The sequence below is a fragment of the Chiloscyllium punctatum genome, chromosome 2 (assembly GCF_047496795.1).
Source record: "Chiloscyllium punctatum isolate Juve2018m chromosome 2, sChiPun1.3, whole genome shotgun sequence".
Classification (NCBI taxonomy): domain Eukaryota; kingdom Metazoa; phylum Chordata; class Chondrichthyes; order Orectolobiformes; family Hemiscylliidae; genus Chiloscyllium; species Chiloscyllium punctatum.
Genome location: NC_092740.1, coordinates 34,558,522 through 34,580,879, shown reverse-complemented (window position 1 = coordinate 34,580,879; position 22,358 = coordinate 34,558,522). Strand labels below are relative to the sequence as shown.

The following is a 22,358-nucleotide window of genomic DNA, read 5'->3' as shown; positions in this document are numbered from 1 at the left end:
TAAAACATATTGCGTAAGTATCCGAATGAAATCTATTAAATTCCTTCATACTAGATTGGGACAGTTTACTGGTGCCAGAATAGTTGTTACTACAAAATCAATAAGTTTAATGTGCAAAAACTCAATATTCAAATAGGAATTTAATTTGAACATCTAATCTTTCAAGTATCGACTTTGTCCTTAGTAAGTTGGGTTGAGTCTAGAGAAACTTTGAGTTAGGTAATATCCAAAGTGATACATCAGCAAAATGATGTGCACGTGTTCACAGATATATTACGGACATTACTAGAAGTGAGAACAATTTGATCTGATGAACTAGAGATATCACGCAACATCAAATAAAAGCAAAATACTATTGTTGCTGGAGATCTGAAATAAAAACAGGAAGTTCCGGAGAAACTCAGCAGGTCTGATCCCATCTGTGGAGAGAGAAACAGAGTTAACATTTCAAATGTAATATGACTTCTTCAGTTCTGAAGCAGCATCACATTGGACTCAAAATACTAACATTTTTTCTCTCTCCATAGATGCTGCCAGACGAGCTGAGTTTCTCCTGGCACTTCCTGTCTTTATACCACACAAACTCTCTCTTATTATGATTTTTCTTTCAGAGTATTAGTACCAACATGATAGATACCACTGGTAACTCGTTAAATCATGACCAGCTGAACAAGTCAAAGCAGTATGCTGGTTATTCTTTTGCTGTTTCCTCATCATGGCCTTTAATGTCTTTTCAAATCATCGTTATTTTTTGACATTTAAGTGTTCATTAATAGTCGACATAAACTGTGAGTGTGATTTTCACCAAATCTTTCTGCGTGACATGAAAGCAAATAACAAGTGAAAATCTGTTTGTATTAACATCTTGAATATTCTTTTGAAAAGTGCCTTTGACAAGGTGCCACACAGGAGGCTACTGAGTAAGATAAGGGCCCATGCTGTAGAGGCAAGCTGCTAGCATGGGTAGAATCTTGGCTCTCTGGCAGAAAGTACAGAGTGGGGATAACAGGGTCCTTCTCAGGATTGCAACGGTGACAAGTGGTGTTCTGCAAGGGTCAGTGTTGGGTTCATAACTTTTCACATTATATATTAACGAGCTGGATGAAGGAACTGAAGGCATTCTGGCTAAGTTTTCAGATGATACCAAGATAGGTAGAGGGACAGATAGCATTGAGGAGGCTGTAGAAGTATTTGGGCAGGTCAGGAGAGTGGGCAAAGAAGTGGCAGATGGAGTACAATGTGGGAAAGTGTGAGGCTGTGCACTTTGGTAGGAAAAATAGAGGCATGGACTATTTTCTAAATGGAGAGAAAATTCCAAAATCTGAAGTGCAATGAGACTTGGGAGTTCTAGTCTGGGATTCTCTCAAGGTAAACTTGCAGATTGAGCCAGTAGTTAGGAAGGCAATGATGGCATTTATTTTGAGAGAACTTGCATATAAAAGCAGGGATGTATTTCTGAGGTTCTATAAGACTCTTGTCAGACCACGTTTGGAGTATTGTGCATGTTTTGGGCCCCACATCTCGGAAGAGTATACTGGCCCTGAATGGAGGAGGTTCATGAGAATGGTCCTGGGAATTAAAAGCTTAACAAATGAGGAACGTTTGTGGACTCTGAGTCTATAGTTAGTGGAGTTTAGAAAGATGAAGGGGGATCTAATTGAAACTTACTGAATGGCCTGGACAGAGTAGATATCGGGAGCATGTTTCCATTGATAGGACAGACCCGAGGGCGTGGTCTTAGAGTAAAGGGAATACCTTTTAGAATGGAGTTAGGGAGAAACTTCTTCAGCTAGAGTGTAGTGAATCTATGAAATTCATTGCCATAGAAGGCTGTGGAGGCCAGGTCATTGAGTATATTTAAGACTGAGATAGGAAGGTTCTTGAGTAGCAAGGGGATCAAGGGTTACAGAGAGAAAATGGGAGAATGAGGTTGAGAAACTTATCAGCCATGATTGAATGGTGGAGGAGACTCAATGGGCTGAACTGCCTAATTTCTGATCCAATGTCTTATGGTCTAATTAAGGTGGCTGTCTCCTCAGACTTTGCATTACCAAAATTCAATAAATGGTTAACATGCTATAAGTACATCTGACTAATAGATTTTTTTAAAAAACCATCAGTTACAATAGAATTGTCAACAGTTTTTATTGCATTTTCAGAAATCAAAGTAGCTTTAAAGACCATTATATATATAAAACAGAGTAACTTTGTAATATTACAGCAAAGAACCACTATGTTGCTGTTTTCAGTGGGCAGCTATTCAAAAATCTATGTCTAGGCAGATTAGTAATTGGTGAGGTAGCCAGTGTGGCTAGTTTATGTAGTTAAACAACTTCGAAAATGTCTGAACTAAAACCCACCATGACAGAGTTAAACTGAGTGAAGGTCCAATAAGCATTAGGTTGCAGCAAGAAATCAATTATTTTCTTCCTGCGCTGAATGATACCTATGAGAGGTGTTGACTCCTGTGTAACTTGTACCACTGGGAAGGAATGAAAAAAACAACAAAATTTGATATCAAGCACATTAAGACAAGTCATCAAAAGCTGGGTCAAAAAGTAAGTTTTTAATAAGGAGAGAGACAAGGAGAGAGATGTGGAAGAGTGGAGAGCTTTAAATAGGAATATTCCAAACATATTTTTTGTATAATTATAAATATTATCTGCTGAATGTAGAAATCCTATATCAATCTATAGCCAGCCTTCCATGGTTATCAGTTCTTAATGAAGGAGGTCATATTTTGTATGTCAAAGATCTGTTTTACAGCTAATATAATGAGGTAAAATATTCAACATAATACATGAGAATCACAGGTTAACTAATTCAGATCACTGATAGAATCTTGTGTCCTCTCTCAATGCAAGTTTGATGATGGGGATGCAGGGAGACCAATGGGAACATCTTTCCTAGCTGCATTCAGTTTAAGCCTGTGGACAGTCTTTCCATTCAAACACTAAGTGAGACACTGAAGTGGCTAATTAAAGCCCGTTTTAGTGTTTCTTCCTAGCACTGTTAGTGTTAAGCTCATCATGAAGGTGAATAGCTAATGTCAATCCGTTTGAATTAAATGAATCCTTTTATATAGCACTTTTTAATATGATCACAATATCCTTTCTTAATTTATTTATTCATAGGATGTGGGGATCTTCGGCTAACTGGCATTCCTTGTCCCTAATTGCCTTTGAGAACGTGATATGTATTATACAGGTTTAAAAGGATTAATATGTGGAACAATGAGAAAGAAACACTATGTTTTCATCTGAGTTAGTCAAACATCTAGAAAACTGCAAGGGGCTCTTTAATATATAATGAATTAATCATTGTTCAAACTTATCGAAGGCTTAATCAATTTTCCTGAGCTAGACTAAGCAAATATACATGACAGTGGTGAACTATTTTCTTGTCTCTGCGATCCATTTTGTTGCTATTAGGAATTGAGTGCCAGCGTTTTAACTAAGTGACAATGAAGGAACGGTAATGTAGTTCCAAATCAAGATGGCTAGGGTTAGGTGCAGTTTAGGGGAGTCCTGCAGGTGATAATGCTGCCATGCATCCACTGCTCCTGCCTTTCCAGGTTAGAGAGGTCAAGGGTCTTGAAGTTGCTGTCAAAGTAGCCTGGGTGAACTGCTACAGTGTATCTTGTAAATGGTACACACTGCTGTGGCAGTGTTGGTGGTGAAAGGAGTGGATATTTAACATAGTGAATTTTATAGACAATGAAGACATTTTAAAATGTAGTCATGCAGGGTACTGTTGTATACAAACCTGATTTTGACTGATATTTGTTTAATGCTGTGCTTGAGCTTTAAGGTTTTGATAAGGCACTCTACTTGTTTTGAACTTGTTTAATTGTATACCAAGAATTGTGTAGAATTTGCTATATTTCTGAATATTGTTCACTCTTTTGGTACAAAGTTAGATCATAACGAAAATACAGCAGTATAGAGAAATTTAACCTGCCCATGCAGTCTGCATCACCTCTTTCTGTTGTGGTAATGCGTGTTGCTCTATTTAACTGTGTTGAATATATTCTTTCTGATGGAAAGGACAAGAATGAAAGAAATTTATATCTTTATATTTTTCTAGTCCCATTTACTCAGATAGAAATGAAGCTCAATTAAATTTGGTCTCCACTTTCATTAATTAACCCAGGCCAATATTGTTACAGATAGCAGAACATGAACCGTCAGGTTCTATTTGTCTTATCACAGTTTGCAATTTTTATTTCAGGGTTGAGGTCAGTGAGATACTTAAAAAGGCTTCCAAAAAGAAATCATTAAAGATCGTACCTCTGGTAGGCATATAGATTTCCTAATATTTGATTTTAAGGATTTCTTGCTTTATCAAGAATTTTTGATAAGGCTTCTTCTGTAATGACTTTAAGGTAGCCAGCTAGATTATTTTTGTGGTATACAGAAGGGGGTAACCTGTCACAGCTTAAATGGCAATAGAGAACCTTCAAAGTCATGACCATGTGTTGCAACATTAACTGCACAGATTCATCACATTGTCAGTTTCATTTTGTAAACAAAAATTGGACTCCCAGAAAGTTTTACAACCCTTATTACTTGTTTAAAATTGTCACACACTGAGCTTGTGGCTTTCTCATGAATGGATGAAGTAGATCATATCCCGTTTACAAAATTCATAAGAAAGAAAGGGCAATTTCAGCATCCGAACGGATGAACAAGAATATTGATTTGTCAGCGCACAAGGGTAGGACTCTAATGGTATATTTTCCCTTGTCTAATATATAAAGCTATTGGCCTTTATTTATGGCCAGAAGTATACTCTTTGCCAAATTGGTGGAGGAGATCATTCTGGAGGTGGACATGCTTACCAGCAACATTCTAAGTACCAAATGCTAATGTAAGTTAAAGTCACATGCTTCAATTTGTGATCATCCCAGTGCTTCAGTCAGTACCTGCTGACCTTGTGCTCAATGATTGTAGAATTTCCCTGACTTGACAACCTTACACACAATTGCAATGCTTCTAACATACTGTTTTTAACTTTCAGAAAGTAATAAACATGAAGGTTCACTTTGAGTTGGCAACTCTTGATCATGTTGAAAATGTCATTATCCAGCACAATAAGATGTCACGTATCCACTTCAAGCTGACTCTCCCTATCGATGTGGTATTATTTGTGGATCCAGCAGACCCTTGGGGAAAGTATGGATTGTCTTAAGTATTGAACGATTTCTGAATTAATTTATTATATTAACAATGTGACCCATGATCAACAATACTTTATTGGTAAAACAATTCCTAATGTTAGGTTCTATGATATCTTAAGCTAACTAATTGCTGATCAAACTTTATTAATTTTAGGTTGAGACATTTAGTGGGTGCTTTACGCTGATGAATTGTTTCCTCCAAGCACTTAAGATTTACATTTATTTAATCTCCTTAGCATTGACAGATCTACTTTTATAGATAAGTTTTCATCTGCTCTTATTGATATCAACTAATTCCTTTTAAAACAATGTTTATCCAGTTTTTCAATGTAAGACCCCCAGCAAATATGAGCATCCACCCAGAGAGTTCCTCCCTTAACCATCATAGAGATAAACATATGAATTATGAGCAGGAGTAGCCGATCTAATCCTTGTGATTGTGGCCTCAACTCCAACTCACTGGTTACCTCTATACCCTTGACTCCCTTATTCTATCTATGTTAAAAAAATTCAATAATCCTGCTTCCACCTCCCTCTTTCTGTGGAAGGGAATTCCAAAGACTTATGATTCTCAGAACTGAAACAAATTCTCTTCAGCTCCATCTTAAATGTATCCTAGACCCTTACTTTTAAACTATGCTTCCAGTTTGAGTCTTTCACAAGAAAGAAAACATCCCTTCAGTATCCACTCTGTCAAGTCTCCTGGAGTTCTTAAATGTTTCAATAAAATAACCTCTCATTCTTGTAAATTTACTGTACAAAAGTAAAAGTGTCTTGACCATGGCTTAAAAATGAAAATAAAGACAGTATTAGATGCAAAGAGGGGACATATAAAATTGCCACATAAAGCAATATGCTTGAGGATTGGGAGTATTTTAGAATTCAGCAAAAGAGAAAGTTTGATCATGGGGGGGAAAATAAAGTATGAGAGTAAAGTTGCAGTGAACATAAAAATTGTTGAAGATTATTCAAAAGGTCATATAAAAATTTAAGAGAAAAAGATCAGCAAAGTCAAATGGGGGTCCTTTGTAGTCAGAAGCCAGAAAATTATAATAAGGAACAAAGGATTGGCAGAACATGTACTTTGGTTCTAACTTCATAAAGGAGAGCACAAATAACCTCCCAAAAATGTTTTATAACTAAGGGTCTAGTGAGAATATGGATTTGAAGAAATCAGTATTAGTAAGAAAATGGGAATATTAATGGGATTAAATAAAAACTGATAGAACTGCGAATGCTATAAATCAGAAACAAAAACTGAAATTGCTGGAAAAGATCAGCAGGTTTGGCAGCATTTCTGGAGAGGAATCAGGGTTAATGTTTCAGGTCCCATGATCCTTCCTCAGAACTGATGGTAGCTAGAAAAATGTTGGCTTACATGCAGAAAATAGGGTGGGGAAAATGTAAGAAGTAAATGATAGCTGGGAATAGAGCCCAAAGAGAAAGAAGGACTGTGGGAAAAATAAGGAGTGGATAACGATCAGGCGAGGAAAATTAATAGCTACTAATGGGACTATTAATGGCTAATAATGAGTTGTGTGTAATAGAAGACAATTTGAAGCAGGGCAGCGGTAGACGTTCGGGTCATGGCCACTGCCATTAAAACAGCGGTGCTCAGACTCGACACAGTGCACCAGTTGGAGGATGCTCAGGTGTGTGGTGGAATCCCGTCTGCGCTTACCCCTGTCTAGACAGAATTTGACATTGGCCCCAAGGTGCTGTACTTCCCCGGGAACCAGTACCCCACAACCTGAGCTGCCTCCGGAATTTTAATTTTGTTCCCTTCAGGAATGTATCATGGCAGGCCCTGTATGGACTGCTGCTGCACACCATCCACCTCTTCTCCTTCATCTACCACCCGGACATGCCTTGGCGTGCCCATTTGCCACTGGGCAGTGGGGACCCCCAGTGGAGGGCTCTCTATGCAGGAGTCTTCCCCTTTCTCTCAGGGATCTGGGGTGGAGGGTTCAGCACACAACCGATCCCTGCAACCGCAGATTGTGGTAGTTCACGGACTCCCAGCCCAACTGCTTGTCCTGTGGTGCTGTGGAGTCAGTGGACCACGTATATATTGGGTGTGGGTGCTTGCACATCCTTTTTGATTTCCTTCTTCTCTCGGGTGTAGGTTTGCTCGCTGAGCTGTTGGTTTGATATCCAGATGTTTCATTACCTGGCTAGGTAGCATCATCAGTTGTGACCGCCAAGTGAAGTGAAGCTGTTGTCTCCTGCTTTCTATTTATATCTTTCTCCTGAATGGGGTTCCTGGGGTTTGTGGTGATGTCATTTCCTGTTCATTTTCTGAGGGGTTGATAGATGGCATCTAGGTCTATGTGTTTGTTTATGGCGTTGTGGTTGGAGTGCCAGGCCTCTAGGAATTCTCTGGCATATCTTTGCTTAGCCTGTCCCAGGATAGATGTGTTGTCCCAGTCGAAATAGTGGTTTTTTTCATCTGTGTGTAGGGCTACGAGGGAGAGAGGGTCGTGTCTTTTTGTGGCTAGCTGGTGTTCGTGTATCCTGGTGGCTAACTTTCTTCCTGTTTGTCCTTCTTCTCTGTTTTTGGTTGCACTTCTGTCCCACACTCCGGATCTTTGAGCACCCGGTGCAGAGGAGGGAGGGTAGGTCAGAGGACCTCCTTATGGATCTGCTCCTGGACCTGGCCAAACTGGCTATAAACAGGTCCAAGCAGTGGGCCGTGGAGGGGGTCGTTATGGCCAACTGCCTGCCCCTCTTCCACGGGTATGTCAGAGCCCGGGTGTCCCTGAAGAAGGAGCATGCGGTGTCCCTTAAGGGAAAGGTGGGCACTGCAGAGTTTGGAGAGCATTGTTTCCCCCTCCAATTCTATTTTGATTTAATCCCTGCCCTCCCCTTCACTGTTTGATCACACAGCATTGCCCTTTGATGAGAAGGGCACTGCTTGTCACTGGCCACTTAGGTGTTTCCTTTTTTCCTAGAGAGAAAAAAAGAAGACAATTTGATAACAAGGTGTGATGGTTGAGGTAAGGACATGGGAAAGTTCAAGCCCTAAAGTTGTTGAATTTGATATTAAGTTCAGAAGGCTGCAAGGTTCCCATGCGGAAAATGAGGTGCAGTTCTTCCAGTTTGTGCTGAGCTTTGCTGGAGCACTGCAGCAAACCTGAGACAGAGATGCTGGCTAGAGAATACAGGCGTGTTAAAAAAGCAGGCAACTAGAAGCCCGAGGTCTTTTTTGCAGGCAGAGTATAGGTGTTCTGAGGAGTAGTCACCCAGTCTACGCTTCCTTCCCCCAGTGTAGACCTCATTATGAGCAGCGACTGCAATAAACTAGATTGAGTGAAGTGCAGGTAAAGTGCAGCTTCACCTGGAAGGTATGTTTGGGCCCTGAGATACTGAAGAAGGAGTAAGTAAACTGACAGGTATTACACCTTCTGCGGTTGTGGGGGCGGTGCCATGGGGCCGTTGAGAGGAATTTTAGGAGTGAAGAAAGAGTCTCCTGGAAGGAAGGATCCCTGCAGAAGGCTGACAAGGGAGAGAAGGGGAATATATGTCTGGCGGTGGAACCTTGCTGGACATGGCAGAACTGGTAGCTGATGATCCTCTGGATGTGGATGCTGGTGGGATGGTAGCTAATAACAAGGGAGAGGAGATAGGAGGTGAGGGCTGAAGTGTGGGAGATTATAGAATCCCTACAGTGTGGAAGTAGGGCATTCGGCCCATCGAGTCCACACTGACCTTCAGAGCATCCCTCCCAGACCTACCCACCCCCCCAACCCCTATCCCTGTAATGCTAAATTTACCATGGCTACCCAACCAGCCTGTATATCCCTGAACACTATGGGCAACTTAGCATGGGCAATTCACCTAACCTGCACACCTTTGGACTGTAGGAGGAAACCGGAGCACTCAGAGGAAACTCACCCCAACACAGGGCGAATGTGCAAACCCCACACAGACAGTCGTCTGGGGTTGGAATCCTGGCACTGTGCAGCAGTAGTGCTAACCACCGAGCTACAGTGCTGCTCAAGCTGATGCTGGGAATTCCTCGGTTGAGGAAACAGGAGGACATTTCGGAGGCTCCATTGTTGACGTTCATATCATCAGAACAGATGCAATGGCAACAAAAGAACGGGGAGAATGGAATAGAGTCTTTACAGAAAGCATTGGGTGAGGATGTATAGTCAAGGTAACTGTGGGAGTCATTTGTGACCAGTCTATCCCCAGAAATGGAAGCAGACATGTTGTGGTAGGGAAGGGAGGAGTAGGAGATGAACCAGGTGAAAGTGAGGGCGGGGTGGAAATTGGAAGTAAAATCGATAAACCCTTTCAATTCCAGACAAGAGAGTGAAGCAACACCGATGATATCATCAATATACTGTGGGAAGAGTTGTGGATGTGGGATGGAATAGGACTGGAACAAGGAATATTCCACACACCCCACAAAGAGATAGGCATAACTGGGACCCATGCAGGTACGCTTGGCAACCCCTCTGAGCTGAAGAAAATGAGGGGAGTTAAAAGAGAAGTTGTTCAGGATGAGAACAAGTTCAGCCAGGCAGATGAGGCTGGTGGTGAATGGGGACACTTCAAACCTTTGTTCCAGGAAAAAATGGAGAATCCTGAGAGCATCCAAAGGAATTGCAAGTCCATGGTAAAGAGGAAGTGGCTGGAGCTCACAAACTGGAAATTCTGAAACTGGTGTAGAACATCAGAGGAATGTCAGGTGTAAGTGGGCAGGGACTGGACTGGGGAGAAAAGACCGAATTAAGATAGGAAGAGATGAGGTCTGTGGGACAAGAGTAGGCAGAAGCAATGGGTCTACCCAGGTAGTCCTGTTTGTGGATCTTGGGAAGGAGGTAGAAGCGAACTGTGTCGGTTTGGGAGACTATTTGAATGGTGGAGTGAGCTTCTGTGGCCAAATGACGGACTCCTGCTCCTAGTTTCCATGTTTCTGTACAGGCTGAACCTATCCAAATGTCCCTCATAAGATAACCCAACTGTAATAACACAATTTCTTTATATGTATATGATTGATTTAAGTCTTTGCGTGCAGGGTGAAATGTCGATGTTTATGCACGACACAAAATTGTAATCAGTGAGCAAGAAGGTGTGGAACTTCAAAAGGGCATTGAAAATTGATGGAGCAGATGGATAGGTAGCAGATGAAGTTCAGTGTGAGGTGATACACTTTGGTGCAAAGAACATGAAGCGACAGTACAAAATAAAGATTACTATTTTGAAAGATGTACAGAAGCAGAGAAATTTGGATGTATGCATACATATATACAACATTAAAGGTGGCAGAATAAGTAGGAAGAGCTGGTGGTAAAGTATATACTATTCTAGGCTCGATTAATAAAGGCAGAAAGGCTATGATGATCTTATAAAGGACAATGGTTAGACCTCAGCTGGAGGTATACAGTTCCAGGTGCCACACTAAGGGAAGGATGTGATGGCATTGGAGAAACTAACTTTATAAGGATGGTTCAAGACATGAGATACGTGAGTTCTGAGTAAAGATTGGAAAATGTGAAGCTGTTTCTTTGAAGTGGTGGAAGCTTAGAGGGAGCTCGAGAAACGGAGCCAATGTTTCAAGTGCAGTGACCCATATTTAAAACTGGAATCGAAACATAATAACTTTTCTCTCCACAGATGCTGCCAGACCCTTGCTGGAAATGTCCAACAATTTCTGTTTTTATTTCAGATTTCCACCATTCACAGCTCTTTGCATTATTATGTAGAACTCTTTACTTTCTTTAATATTCTGTCTAATCTCCAAACCTGTGACTAACCTTCAAAGAATTGAAAAGAGTAAGGAAAGAAATTACAAGAGAAAGTGAGCTGGACATGTTAAAAAATTTACTGAGTTTTATTGGCATTTAAGAAGAAAAGCAATGACTGAAGTGAGCATTGGTCCTCTACAGAGTAAGTGTGGGAAATTAATAGTGGAAAAATAAGTAAATGACAGATGATTTGAACATATATTTTGCAGAAAATGCAAATAAACTCCCAGAAAGTTGAAAGAAACATGGGATAATAGGAAGAGATATCATCCTGCCAAGAAAGGAAGGGAAGAACTCAAAACAATTACAGTACTGAAGAGGTTATTAGATCAGTTTAGGATATCTGGTCAGTGTGGATGGATTGGACCAAACGGTTTGTTTCCGTTCTGTATAACTTTATGACTATGAGGTAGCAAAGTGGAGGTGATGACATAATCAAATCCATCATGATCTTAACTAGTGGCAGGGTATACTGAAGGGCTAAATGACCTATTCTGCTCCTAATTCTTATGTTTGTATGTATCCCTTCATCAATCTGGTAAACCTTTGCTGGACTAAAGTGTCTTATGATCCTACCCCACTAGCTACCTAACAAAGGAGTAGCGTTCCAAAAGCCAGTTATTCCAAATAAACCTGTTGGACTATAACCTGGTGTTGTGTGACTTTTAACTTTGTCCACCCCAATCTAATACCGGCACGTCTTCAACAGGAGATAAATGCGAGGGGCTGCATTTTGGGAAAGCAAATCTCAGCAGGACTTATACATTTAATTGCAATGTCCTAGGGAGTGTTGCTCAACAAAGAGACCTTGGAGTGCAGGTTCATAGCTCCTTGAAAGTGGAGTCGCAGCTAGACAGGATAGTGAAGAAGGGGTTTGGTATGCTTTCCTTTATTGGTCAGAGTATTGAGTACAGGAGTTGGGAAGTCATGTTGTGGCTGTACAGGACATTGGTTAGGCCAGTTTTGAAACATTGTATGCAATTCTGGTCTCCTTCCTATCGGAAGGATGTTGTGAAACTTGAAAGGGTTCAGAAAAGATTTACAAGGATGTTGCCAGGGTTGGAGGATTTGAGCTATAGAGAGAGGTTGAATAGACTGGGCTGTTTCCCCTGGAGCTGAGGGGTGACCTTATAGAGGTTTATAAAATCATGAGAGGCATGGATAGGATAAATAGACTGGGATGGGGGAGTCCAGAACTCAAGGGTATAGGTTTAGGTGAGAGGGGAAAGATATAAAAGAGACCTAAGGGATAATGTTTTCATGCAAAGGGTGGTACGTGTTTGGACTGAGCTGCCAGAGGATGTGGTGGAGGCTTGCACAATTGCAACATTTAAAAGGTATCTGAATAGGTATATGAATAGGAAGGGTTTAGAAGGATATGGGCTGGGTGCTAGCAGGTGGGACTAGATTGGGTTATGATATCTGGTCGGCTTGGATGAGTTGGACCAAAGGGTCTGTTTCCGTGCTGTACATCTGTATGACTCAATGACTGAAGTTAAAACAACTGGGCTTATCCTTACAGATTTTATAGAGTCATACAAAAGTACAGCATGGAAGCAGACTCTTTAGTCCGAATTGGCAACAATGCTGACCAGCTATTCTAACCTAATCTAACCCCATTTACCAGTATTTGGCCCATATCACTCTAAATCTTTCTTATTCATACACCCATCCAGATGCCTTTTAAATGTTGTACCAACATCGAGCACTTCCTCTGGCAGCTCATTCCATACATGTACCACCCTCTACATGAAAAAACTGCCTCTTTTGCCCCGATTAGATCTTTCCCCTCCCACCTTAAACCAATGCTCTCTAGTTTTAGACTCCCTTACCCTGGGAAAAAGACTTTGACTATTCTCCCTAACCATGCCCCTCATGATTTTATAAACCTCAATAAGGTCACCCCCTCAGCTTCCAACAGTCCAGGGAAAATAGCCCCAGCCTATACACCTCTCCCTATACCTCAAACCTTCCAACCCAGGCAAGACCCTTGTAAATCTTTTCTGAAATCTTGCAAGTTTTGCAACATCCTTCCTATATCAGGGAGACCAGAGTTGCACACGGTATTCCAAAAGTGGCCTAACCAATGTCCTGAACAGCCACAGCATGGCTTTCCAACTCATATATGCAATGCACTGACCAATCAAGGCAACTGCTGAATCTAGAAAGATTGAGACAATGCTTCTGCAATTTCCACTCTCACTTCCTTCAATATCTTTGCATGCACCGTATCCCATTGAGATATCTTGTTAACTTTAGTTATCTTGTCGACTTGTTTGAAAGTTGTTAGTTGGGGTGCCATTCAAGCAGACTGCTTTGTTCTGTATAACTTTCAGCCGCTTGAGTGTTGTTGGAGCTGCACTTGTCTAGGCAAGTGAAGAGTATTCCATCACATTCCTGTCTTGTGTCTTATAAATGATGAATAAGGTCTTGAGGACTTAGTAGGTGAGTTATCCACTTCAGAATTCCCTGCATTTCTCCTGCTATTGTAACCATGGCAATTACGTGACTGGTCCACTTCAGTTTCTGGTCAATTGTAAGCCCAGGATGCTGATATTGGGGAATTCAGATATGGTAATACCATTGAGTGTCAAGGAGCTATGGTTAGAATCCCTTTTGTTGGAGATTATCGTTGCTAGCAGATGTTTGACCAGATGTTATTTGCCACTCATCAGCTGAAGCCAGAATTTATCCAAGCCTTTGTGCATTTAAACATAAACATGTTTCAGTCCTATATCTGAGGAATCGCAAATGATGTTGAACATTGTTCATTTATGCAAACTCTTTGTAGCTATCAGGGCCTGATGGAAACCAAACTGAACATCAATGAATTGGGTATTGTTGAATAAGTGATACTTGATAACATTGTCAATGCCACAAATTAGGAGAAGAAATTAGAATTATGTTTTATTGTCACGTGTACTCAAGTACAGGGATACAAGAGTACAGTGAAAAGAGTACAAAGTCGCCATTCTGTGGCACCATCTTAGGTATAAAAGGAAAAAAAAGGAATAAAGTTAAAAATTCAAAATTACAGTTCTTCTTAAGTGCTTGCCCATAGGCCTGGATCCAAGTGGTTCCATCCTGACACTGAGACCATCACCAGCAGAAAGCAACACAAGGAGGAAAGTCATTCAAACTCATAAGCCTGTTCTGTCATTCAATAAGATTTTAGCTGATCTGATTTTAACTGCAAAACTGCATTTCCATCTACCCCCCAATAACCTGTCATACCCTTGCTTAACAAGAATCTAGTTACCTGTGACTTAAAAATATTCAAAGAATCTGCTTTACCATCTTTTTGGGAAGAAAATTTCAAAAACCCATGAACCTCTGACAGAAACAAAATTACTTTAACTCTGCTTTCAATGTACAACTCCTTATTTTTAAAAAGTGACCTTTAGTTCTAGATACTCCCAGAATAGGAACTGACCTCTCTACATCTACCATCTAGATCAAGTCATCTGTTACTTTTCTAAACTATAGCAGATACCAGTCCAGCCTTTCCTCATAAGATACTGTGCCTATTCCTGGTGTTAATCTAGCAAATGTTTTCTCAACTGTCTGCAACATTTTCTTCACTTTTCCGAGATAATGAGACCAATACTTTACATAGTATCCCTGCACCATCATCTCCTCCCATATCTCTTGAGATATAATATAATGTTGAATAGATGCCTCATGCCCCAGAACTCATTCCATCTGCCCAAGAATAAGATGTCATCCCTCCTGCATCATACCTTTAGTGTTATGGACCAGATCAGGCCAAAACATTTCAATAAAGTAGCCCAGACCCTAACCTTGCTAAAGCAGGTGTGTAGCGGATATTCCGGAAGTGATGCAGCTAGCCCAACTGCTTAGTTTTAAACAAAACAGAATTTATTTACATGATTACCAAATGAAACACAAACAAAAGAGAGCACAATACAAAATAACTTAATCTATCTGAAAACCCAACAGACTATCCCAACCTAATGACGCTGTTCCAAATTCCTGCAACAATTCCCATAAACACCCCTTGGCAAAAAAAGGTAAAATCAAACACAGGGTCTGACAGGAGAGAGTCCCCAGAGGGACTCAGCGTGGAACATCTTCTTCCATGTAGCTGCTTTTGTGGACCAGCAGCCTCAAACTGAGCTGATTGTTTTCAGTGAACAGCCAGACTGCTAAAGACCAAACCAAACCAAAGAAAAGCTGAGCGGGAACAACGGACCACTCCCCTTTCATTGTACAAGATTTTATTTTAGACTTGAAAGCCCTTTGCCTTAGACAGTATCTGTTAACTATAATCAAGTTGGCCCTAAAACTCTTCAAAGCCAGACCTTTCAGAATTGCTGCTTTTACAACCTCTGAAAAAAAAGTCAAGGACAGCATAACCTTGTTAAAGGAGTAGCATTGTCACATTCAGTCATGCATTTATGCCAACTAGCTCACCAGCACAAATCACTGGGCAAATGTTCAGAGTTTACTATCTCTTGAAATTAAAAAAAGGCATCTCTTATCAGACTATATCTTACAGGCATCTGCAGCTGTGGTTTTTACAGAACTCCCTGTATATTAATTTGCAAGATTCTTTATTCAAAATAAACCCTGTTACCTTGGATTTATCTCCTTCTTAAAGCTTACTTGTGCTTACTTGTGATCTCACTCTAATTTGAACCAGGCAAGCTAATTCTGTTATTGCAGCTAAAAATCTCCACCATATTTATGCCAACAGGCAAACATATTGTGCTATCTCCTACAAAAGGGTTTACTAGGCTGCTTGACTTATCAGTAATAGTTAAACAGGCCTGACCTTTATTTGTTAGAGTTTAGAAGAACAAGGGTGATCTTATTGAAACATACAAGATCCTGAAGGGGCTTGACAGGGTTATTGTTGGGAAGATATTTCCACTCGTGGGGGAACCTTGAACTAGGGGACATTGTTACAGAAGAAGGGGACACTCATTTAAAAATGAGATTGAAGGAATTTCTTCTCTCAAAGGATAGTGAATATCTGGAATTATCTACTCTGGAGAGTTGTGTAGGGAGGATCGTTGATTATATTTGAAGACAATGTTGATAGATTTTTGAAATATTGACAACCAGATGTCTATACTGAGGGGATTTGAGGCCTGGAGTAGATCAACCATGATCTTGTTGAATGGTGGAGCATCTTTGAGGGGCCAATTGGCCTACTGCTGCTCCTATTTCCTGTGTTGTTGGGCCATCCCTGGCCCACTGGTGCTATTGGTGGAGACTGCTCCAAAAACGTCAGTCCCAGCAGACTCTAAAGCTGTGTACCAATGTAAGAGTAGCACACACCCCAAATAATCAGATTTGTCACTTCCTGCTGTTCTGGAGGACTACCCATTTATCATCCTGATCTCTCACAGTTTATGGACTGACCACTCACAGAACGCATGATCGAAGAAACTCACTGCCACTAATATCCTTCAGGGAAGGATATCTGCCATCCTCACCGGGTCTAGCTTATAAATGACTCTAGACCCACTGCAATGTGGTTGACTCTCAACTGCCAGCTGAAATGTCCTACCAAGCCTCTCAGTTTAAGGGTAGTGAAGGATGGGCAATAGGTACTGGCCAGACAGCGAAGCCCAAGTCCCATGAACAAATATAAAATAAACTCTTATCTTGTTTGATGCTCTGCACTAACAAGCGCTGCTTCCTCAAGCATAGAAATCCTCAGCTTAAGTTCATTTTCTGCACACGTCATTCCCAAGTTACATGAATGTTCTGAAGTTCCCACATGGTGTAGGAATCACAGCCTGCAGACTGCACCCAATAATGTGATGATTCCTCTATTATTTCCTTATTTCAACCACATAAACTCAGTCCAAGTAAATTTGCGGATGACACTAAGGTCGATGGAGTTCTGGACAGTGCCGAAGGATGTTGCAGGTTACAAAGAGACATAGATAAGCTGAAAGCTGGGCTGAGAGGTGGCAAATTGAGTTTAACGTGGAAAAGTGTGAGGTGATTCACTTTAGAAGGAGCAACAGGAATAGAGAGTACTGGGCTAATGGTAAGATTCTTGGCAGTATAGATGAGCAGAAAGATCTCAGTATTCATGTACATAGATCTCTGAAAGTTGCCACCCAGGTTGATAGGGTTGTTAAGAAGGCATACAGTGTATTAGCTTTTATTGGTAGAAGGATTCAGTTTCGGAGCCACAAGGTCATGTTGCAGCTGTACAAAATTCTGGTGCGGCTACACTTGGAGTATAGTGTACCGTTCTAGTCATTGCATCATAGGAAGAATGTGGAGGCTTTGGAAAGAGTTCAAAGGCAATTTACTAGGATGTTGTCTGGTAGGGCAGGAAGGTCTTATGAAGAAAGACTGAGAGACTTGAAGCTGTTTTCATTAGAGAGAAGAAGGTTGAGAGCTGACTTCATTGAGGCATATAAGATAATCAGAGGGTTAGACAGTGAGAGCCTTTTTCTCCAGATGGTGATGGCTAGCACAAGGGGACATAGCTTTAAATTAAGGGGTGATAGATATAGGACAATTGTCAGAAGTGCTTTCTTTACACAGAGAGTAGTAGGGGTGTGGAACGCACTGCCTGCAACAGTAGTAGACTCGCCAACTTTAAGGGGATTTAAATGGTCATTGGACAAACATTTGGATGAAAATGGAATACTGTCGGATAGGTAGGCTTCAGATCAGTTCCACAGGTCGGCGCAACATCAAGTGTCAAAGGATCTGTACTGCACTGTAATGTTGCATGTTCTATGTCAATTCAGTCAAATTCATATGATCCCTCCAAGGCATTGCTCCCATCCAACACTGTTACAGCTGTCCCTTCTTCCTTTCTTACTAGCTGAAAAAAACCTAGATCAGCTGTGACCTTGATGGGCACTGGTACAGGATTGCCAGCCATTGCAACCAAGTGGAAGCCTTGTTTCAATCATTGCTGCAGTTTGTTAATGATGACTTGGAGCATCCTTTGTTAGAGACAAAAAAAACTGCAGATGCTGGAATCCAAGGTAGACAAGCAGGAGGCTGAAAAAACACAGCAAGCCAGGCAGCATTTGGAGGTGGAGAAGTCATCGTTTTGGTGGAACCCTTCTTCATGACTTGGAGGGGGGGGGGGTGGGGGTGGGGGTGTGTGTGAGGCATTGCAGATAAAGGCGGACGATGAGGTAGTGTTCCTCCACTTTGTGGTCTGATTTGCAGTGGCAATGGAAGAGGCCAAGGATGGTCATGTTGGAAAGAGAGGGGGAAGGGGAATTGAAATTGGCAGTGACAGGAAGGTCAGGATGACCCCTGTGGGCCCAGCTACGAAGGTCAGCAAAATGTGCCCTGAGTTGATGTTTGGTCTCCCCGATGTGGAGAAGACCACAACAGGATCACTGTATAACAGTAAACTTGATTGGAGGAGAGGCAGGTGAACATCCTTTTCACCTGGAAGGACTGTTTAGGACCCTGAATGGAGGTGGGGGGAGGGGTGCGCCAGCAAGTTTTGCATCTTTTATGGTTGCAGGGGAAAGTCCCTGGGCTCAAAGTGGTTGGAGGAAGAGTGGCACAAACCAAGAATTGGCAAAGAGAACGGTTCTTGCAGAAGGCAGAGATGGGTAGAGAGAGGAAGATGTTCTTGGCGATGGGGTCTAATTGGAGTTGGCGAAAGTATTTAAGGATGATACGTTGGATGTGGAGACTGGTGAGGTTGTAGGTGAGGACAAGGGGGACCCTGTCTTTATTGCGTTTAGAAAGGGGAGGTTACAGCAGTGGAGTGGGGAATGGAGGAGGTGCAGTGGAGGGCTGTCTGGGTGACGGGGGGGAGAAAAGCACATTGTTCAAAATAGTTGGATATCTGGGACACCTCCCAAGCATCCCAGATGCTGGCACACCAACCCCATCATCTCCATCCAGGGACCCAAACAGTCCTTCCATGTGAAATTTTAATTTGCCTTCCCACTGACTTTTTGATATGACCATCCTTAGCCTTCTCCATTGCCACAGCAAATCAAACTGCAAATTGGAGAACCAACACCTCATCTTCCACCTGGGCAGCCTACAGCCTGGAAGACTTTACATTGAGTTCTCCAATTTCAAATAACCTCCTTTCCCATCCCCAACTCCCTTTCCAGCCCCTCCTCCTCCCTTCCATTCCTCTGTTCAACCCTTCATTCCAGCTACCAACCAGATTCATTCCTCCCATCGACCAAACAAGTCCTCTACCTGTGTTCACCGATTCCTACCTCACCACCCCTGTCCACACCCAAAACCCTTCCCCGCCTCCCCTTTTATCTGCTGCTCCCCTTACACCTACCCCCAGTCCTGAAGAAGGTTTATACCCAAAACATTGACTTCTCCATTTCCTGGCTTGCTATGTTCTTCCAGTGTCCTGCTTGTCTACCTACAGAGCATCCCTTGTCTGTTCCTGCACTGTGTTTCTGACAGCAAGGCTTGTGTATACAACCTTTGGCCATTCCCATTCACCCCTTTGGGGGATCTGCAGCTACTGCTTCTCTCTCTGGAAGTTGTGAGGCAGCTGCTGGAAATTCCTGGACTTGGTGGCCTTCCAATTGCTGTTTGCTTTGATGCTAATGTCTCATGGTGAGCAATGCCACAATATATGACCTGAGTTCTGGTTTCATCTCAGATGAGTGAGCAGGCAATCTGTGGTAAATATTTAAATTAGCAGGTCAATGTTTACCCTTCTGATCTCTCACGTCATTTACAATGAAACCACATGTTGTAGCTTCACATAGTCTGCCATGAATACTTCGCCTTTACAAGAAGGTAAATGTCATGCCTCACCAACGAACTTTGAACTCTGTAACTTTCTATAGAGGTAAGTTGTAGAACCAAAGTGCCAATACTACATTGGTTGATTTAAATGCAGGCATTTATCAACTGTGATAGCATTTCCTCCCAAAAATAGCCATCCTTAAAACCCCATTGAGTGTGTAATTGGAGACCTACAGTTACATGTGCTTATAGTTTTGAAGTGTTGTCATCCACATCTACATTGCCGTTTGAAACAAAGTACAGAGCAGTCATGATTGTATGAGGACATGTTCATGATAGCCACAAGAATGACCTTTCAACAGAAACTAATTTAATGGCAGATGGGTGGCAGTCCACATTCAGTGAATGTTTGAATAGAATAATTGCTCCCAGCAGAAACTCATGTGTAAACCATTGTACTCTGACCCAAAAAAAAGATAGTAACTAATTCTACCAACACTTCAAGCAGTAGTCGTCATTTTATCTCCATATTGCACAGCTGAGTTAGGTGTGAAGATGTCAAGGTTTCAGATTTGTTTTCTCATTGAGTGAATTATAGAATTATTGTACAGAAGGAGACCATTTGGCCCATTGTGTCTGCATCAGGCTGTATTACTGAGACGGCTGTATTATCTCGTGCCTGTCTTTTCCCCATTTCCTTGTGCATTATTACTATCTAAAAAAAACATCTAATGCCCTCTTGAATGCCTCTATTGAACCTTCCTCCAGCAGATTTCTGGGTAGTACATTCTATACCTTAAAAACTTGCTGTGAAAAAGACTTTTGTGACATCATGTTCCTTTCAGAATTGTAGCCCCTATTTTATATTGGCTTTCAGTATTTGCCTAATCAAAGCGCACCACCTTACACTTCTCTGCATTTAATACCTCAGCCATGTCCCTTGCCTTTATTTGTAGATCCCTTTTTAAATCTCTGATTGATCCCACTCCTTCTGTAACCACTCTCTAACAGTGCAAATGCTGATAGAAGACTTTGAATTTCCCTTTATGTTAAATGCTATTTTTTCTCACAGTTCCTCTGATTTTTTTATTTGCTTTTCCACCTCCCTCTAAACCTTTGGTATTCCTGTTCATTCTCAATTGTATTTTCAGCCTTACACCTGTCAGAAGCACACCTTTTCTTTATAATGTTAAGTTCCACCTCCTTGATAATCTGGGAAACTCTAGATTTTAAACAAAATCCTGCCTATTGCATTAGAAGGAATATATTTCGAATGTACCCAAAACATCTTGAATGCGGCGTATTGTAAAATTATTGATCTTCCCACCAACCTCTTAATCCATTTGATTAGTTGTGACATTGGGAAATGTGCCAATTTGTGATTTGCACCTCCAAGATGTAAACCCAAGAATCATTGGTACATAGTCCTGCCCTATTTGGAAGTGCATTTTGGAGATGGGTTCCATGTCTCCTAATTAAAAAAAACATTTTAAAAAACATAAAACAAAGAAATGCCAGAAATCTGAATTTAAAAATGGCTCTGTCGAAGTTTTTAAGTTAGATCTTTGATCAGAATTCCAGATTTAATTATGATTCTGCACTTGACATTTAGCAGTGAGCCTGAATTGTGAAATTTGAATTGGGGGAATTTGGTAGAAACAGGATGGAAAATATTGCCACGTTTACTCAGTGTAAAGATATTCAACTTAAATGATTTACCATTACTGGAGATAAACTAGATTATTTCAGAACATAATTTTGTTTCTGAGTTAACTTAGGTTTCTTGCCATTTGCTGTATATCAAGTTATGTTCTTTATGATCTGTCTTTCATGGTGACTATACTTGATGGTTTTGACAGGATACAAGATCAGTTTGTGGATGCCATTATTACACAGTTATCTGCGATGGACAAATGTATTCAGCGATATACAAATGGAAAGACTGTCCCAATGCCACAGGCATTCCACTTTGAATTGCCAGAGAAAACCACTCTAACTACAGTAATATACCCTGCTGGAATCAGTGATGAAACTCTGGAACCACAACGAAAAGTATGGTTGGACTCCAGGTCACTTTTTCCATTTATACAGCTTGTCAATGAATTACAAAATGTTTAAAGGAGTAATTTATTTTGGCAACTTTCAATTGATGCTCAGTTTTGCTACATGAACAATCAGTTTTTTTTTCATATTTTCCAAAATTCTGTTGGTTCTGAACAGGAAATGGTATTTTGACATAACATATCCTCAGAAAATAAATTCCATGGTATGCTAAATACAACATGACATGTGCTTAATATTCAATAAGATTTTTGGAAGCAATGAGATGCTTGTTTCTTGAGCAACCATAAATCACTTTCCAAATTGTGTCCTCCTTCTCTTGCCTCGATTACACTTTATAAAAGCTTAATGACCCTATTTAGATAAGAAGCCACAATACTTGTAAAGAAAAAAACCATTGTACTTACTGCACTAGTGTTGGATATCAATTCCATGACAGCTATTATCGGCTTATCAGCCTGGTATTAACTGAGAGTATTATCCTCCATCGAGGGAAAAGGAACAAAATGGCAACAAAATGCTATACCTCCTGATTGAGGTTTGGAATAACGCCATCCTCTTCTATGGCTGAGTTTTTATATCTATGCCAAGTCAGGCAGGTCCACAATACTGTTGATAATTGACCAGTTTTATTTTTTGAATATTCCCAGGGTTTATAAAGTTTGATT

The 22,358-nt window shown here is 41.0% G+C and overlaps 1 protein-coding gene across 1 annotated transcript in view; it reads left to right on the top strand.

Moving 5' to 3' along the window:
- Positions 1-22,358, top strand: part of LOC140495995 (ufm1-specific protease 2-like) — an 81,958-nt gene that overhangs the window by 24,758 nt on the left and 34,842 nt on the right. The window contains exons 4-5 of the mRNA XM_072595403.1: positions 5,020-5,174; positions 21,489-21,681. Coding sequence (XP_072451504.1) covers positions 5,020-5,174; positions 21,489-21,681 — 348 coding nt within the window. The remainder of the gene's footprint in view (positions 1-5,019; positions 5,175-21,488; positions 21,682-22,358) is intronic.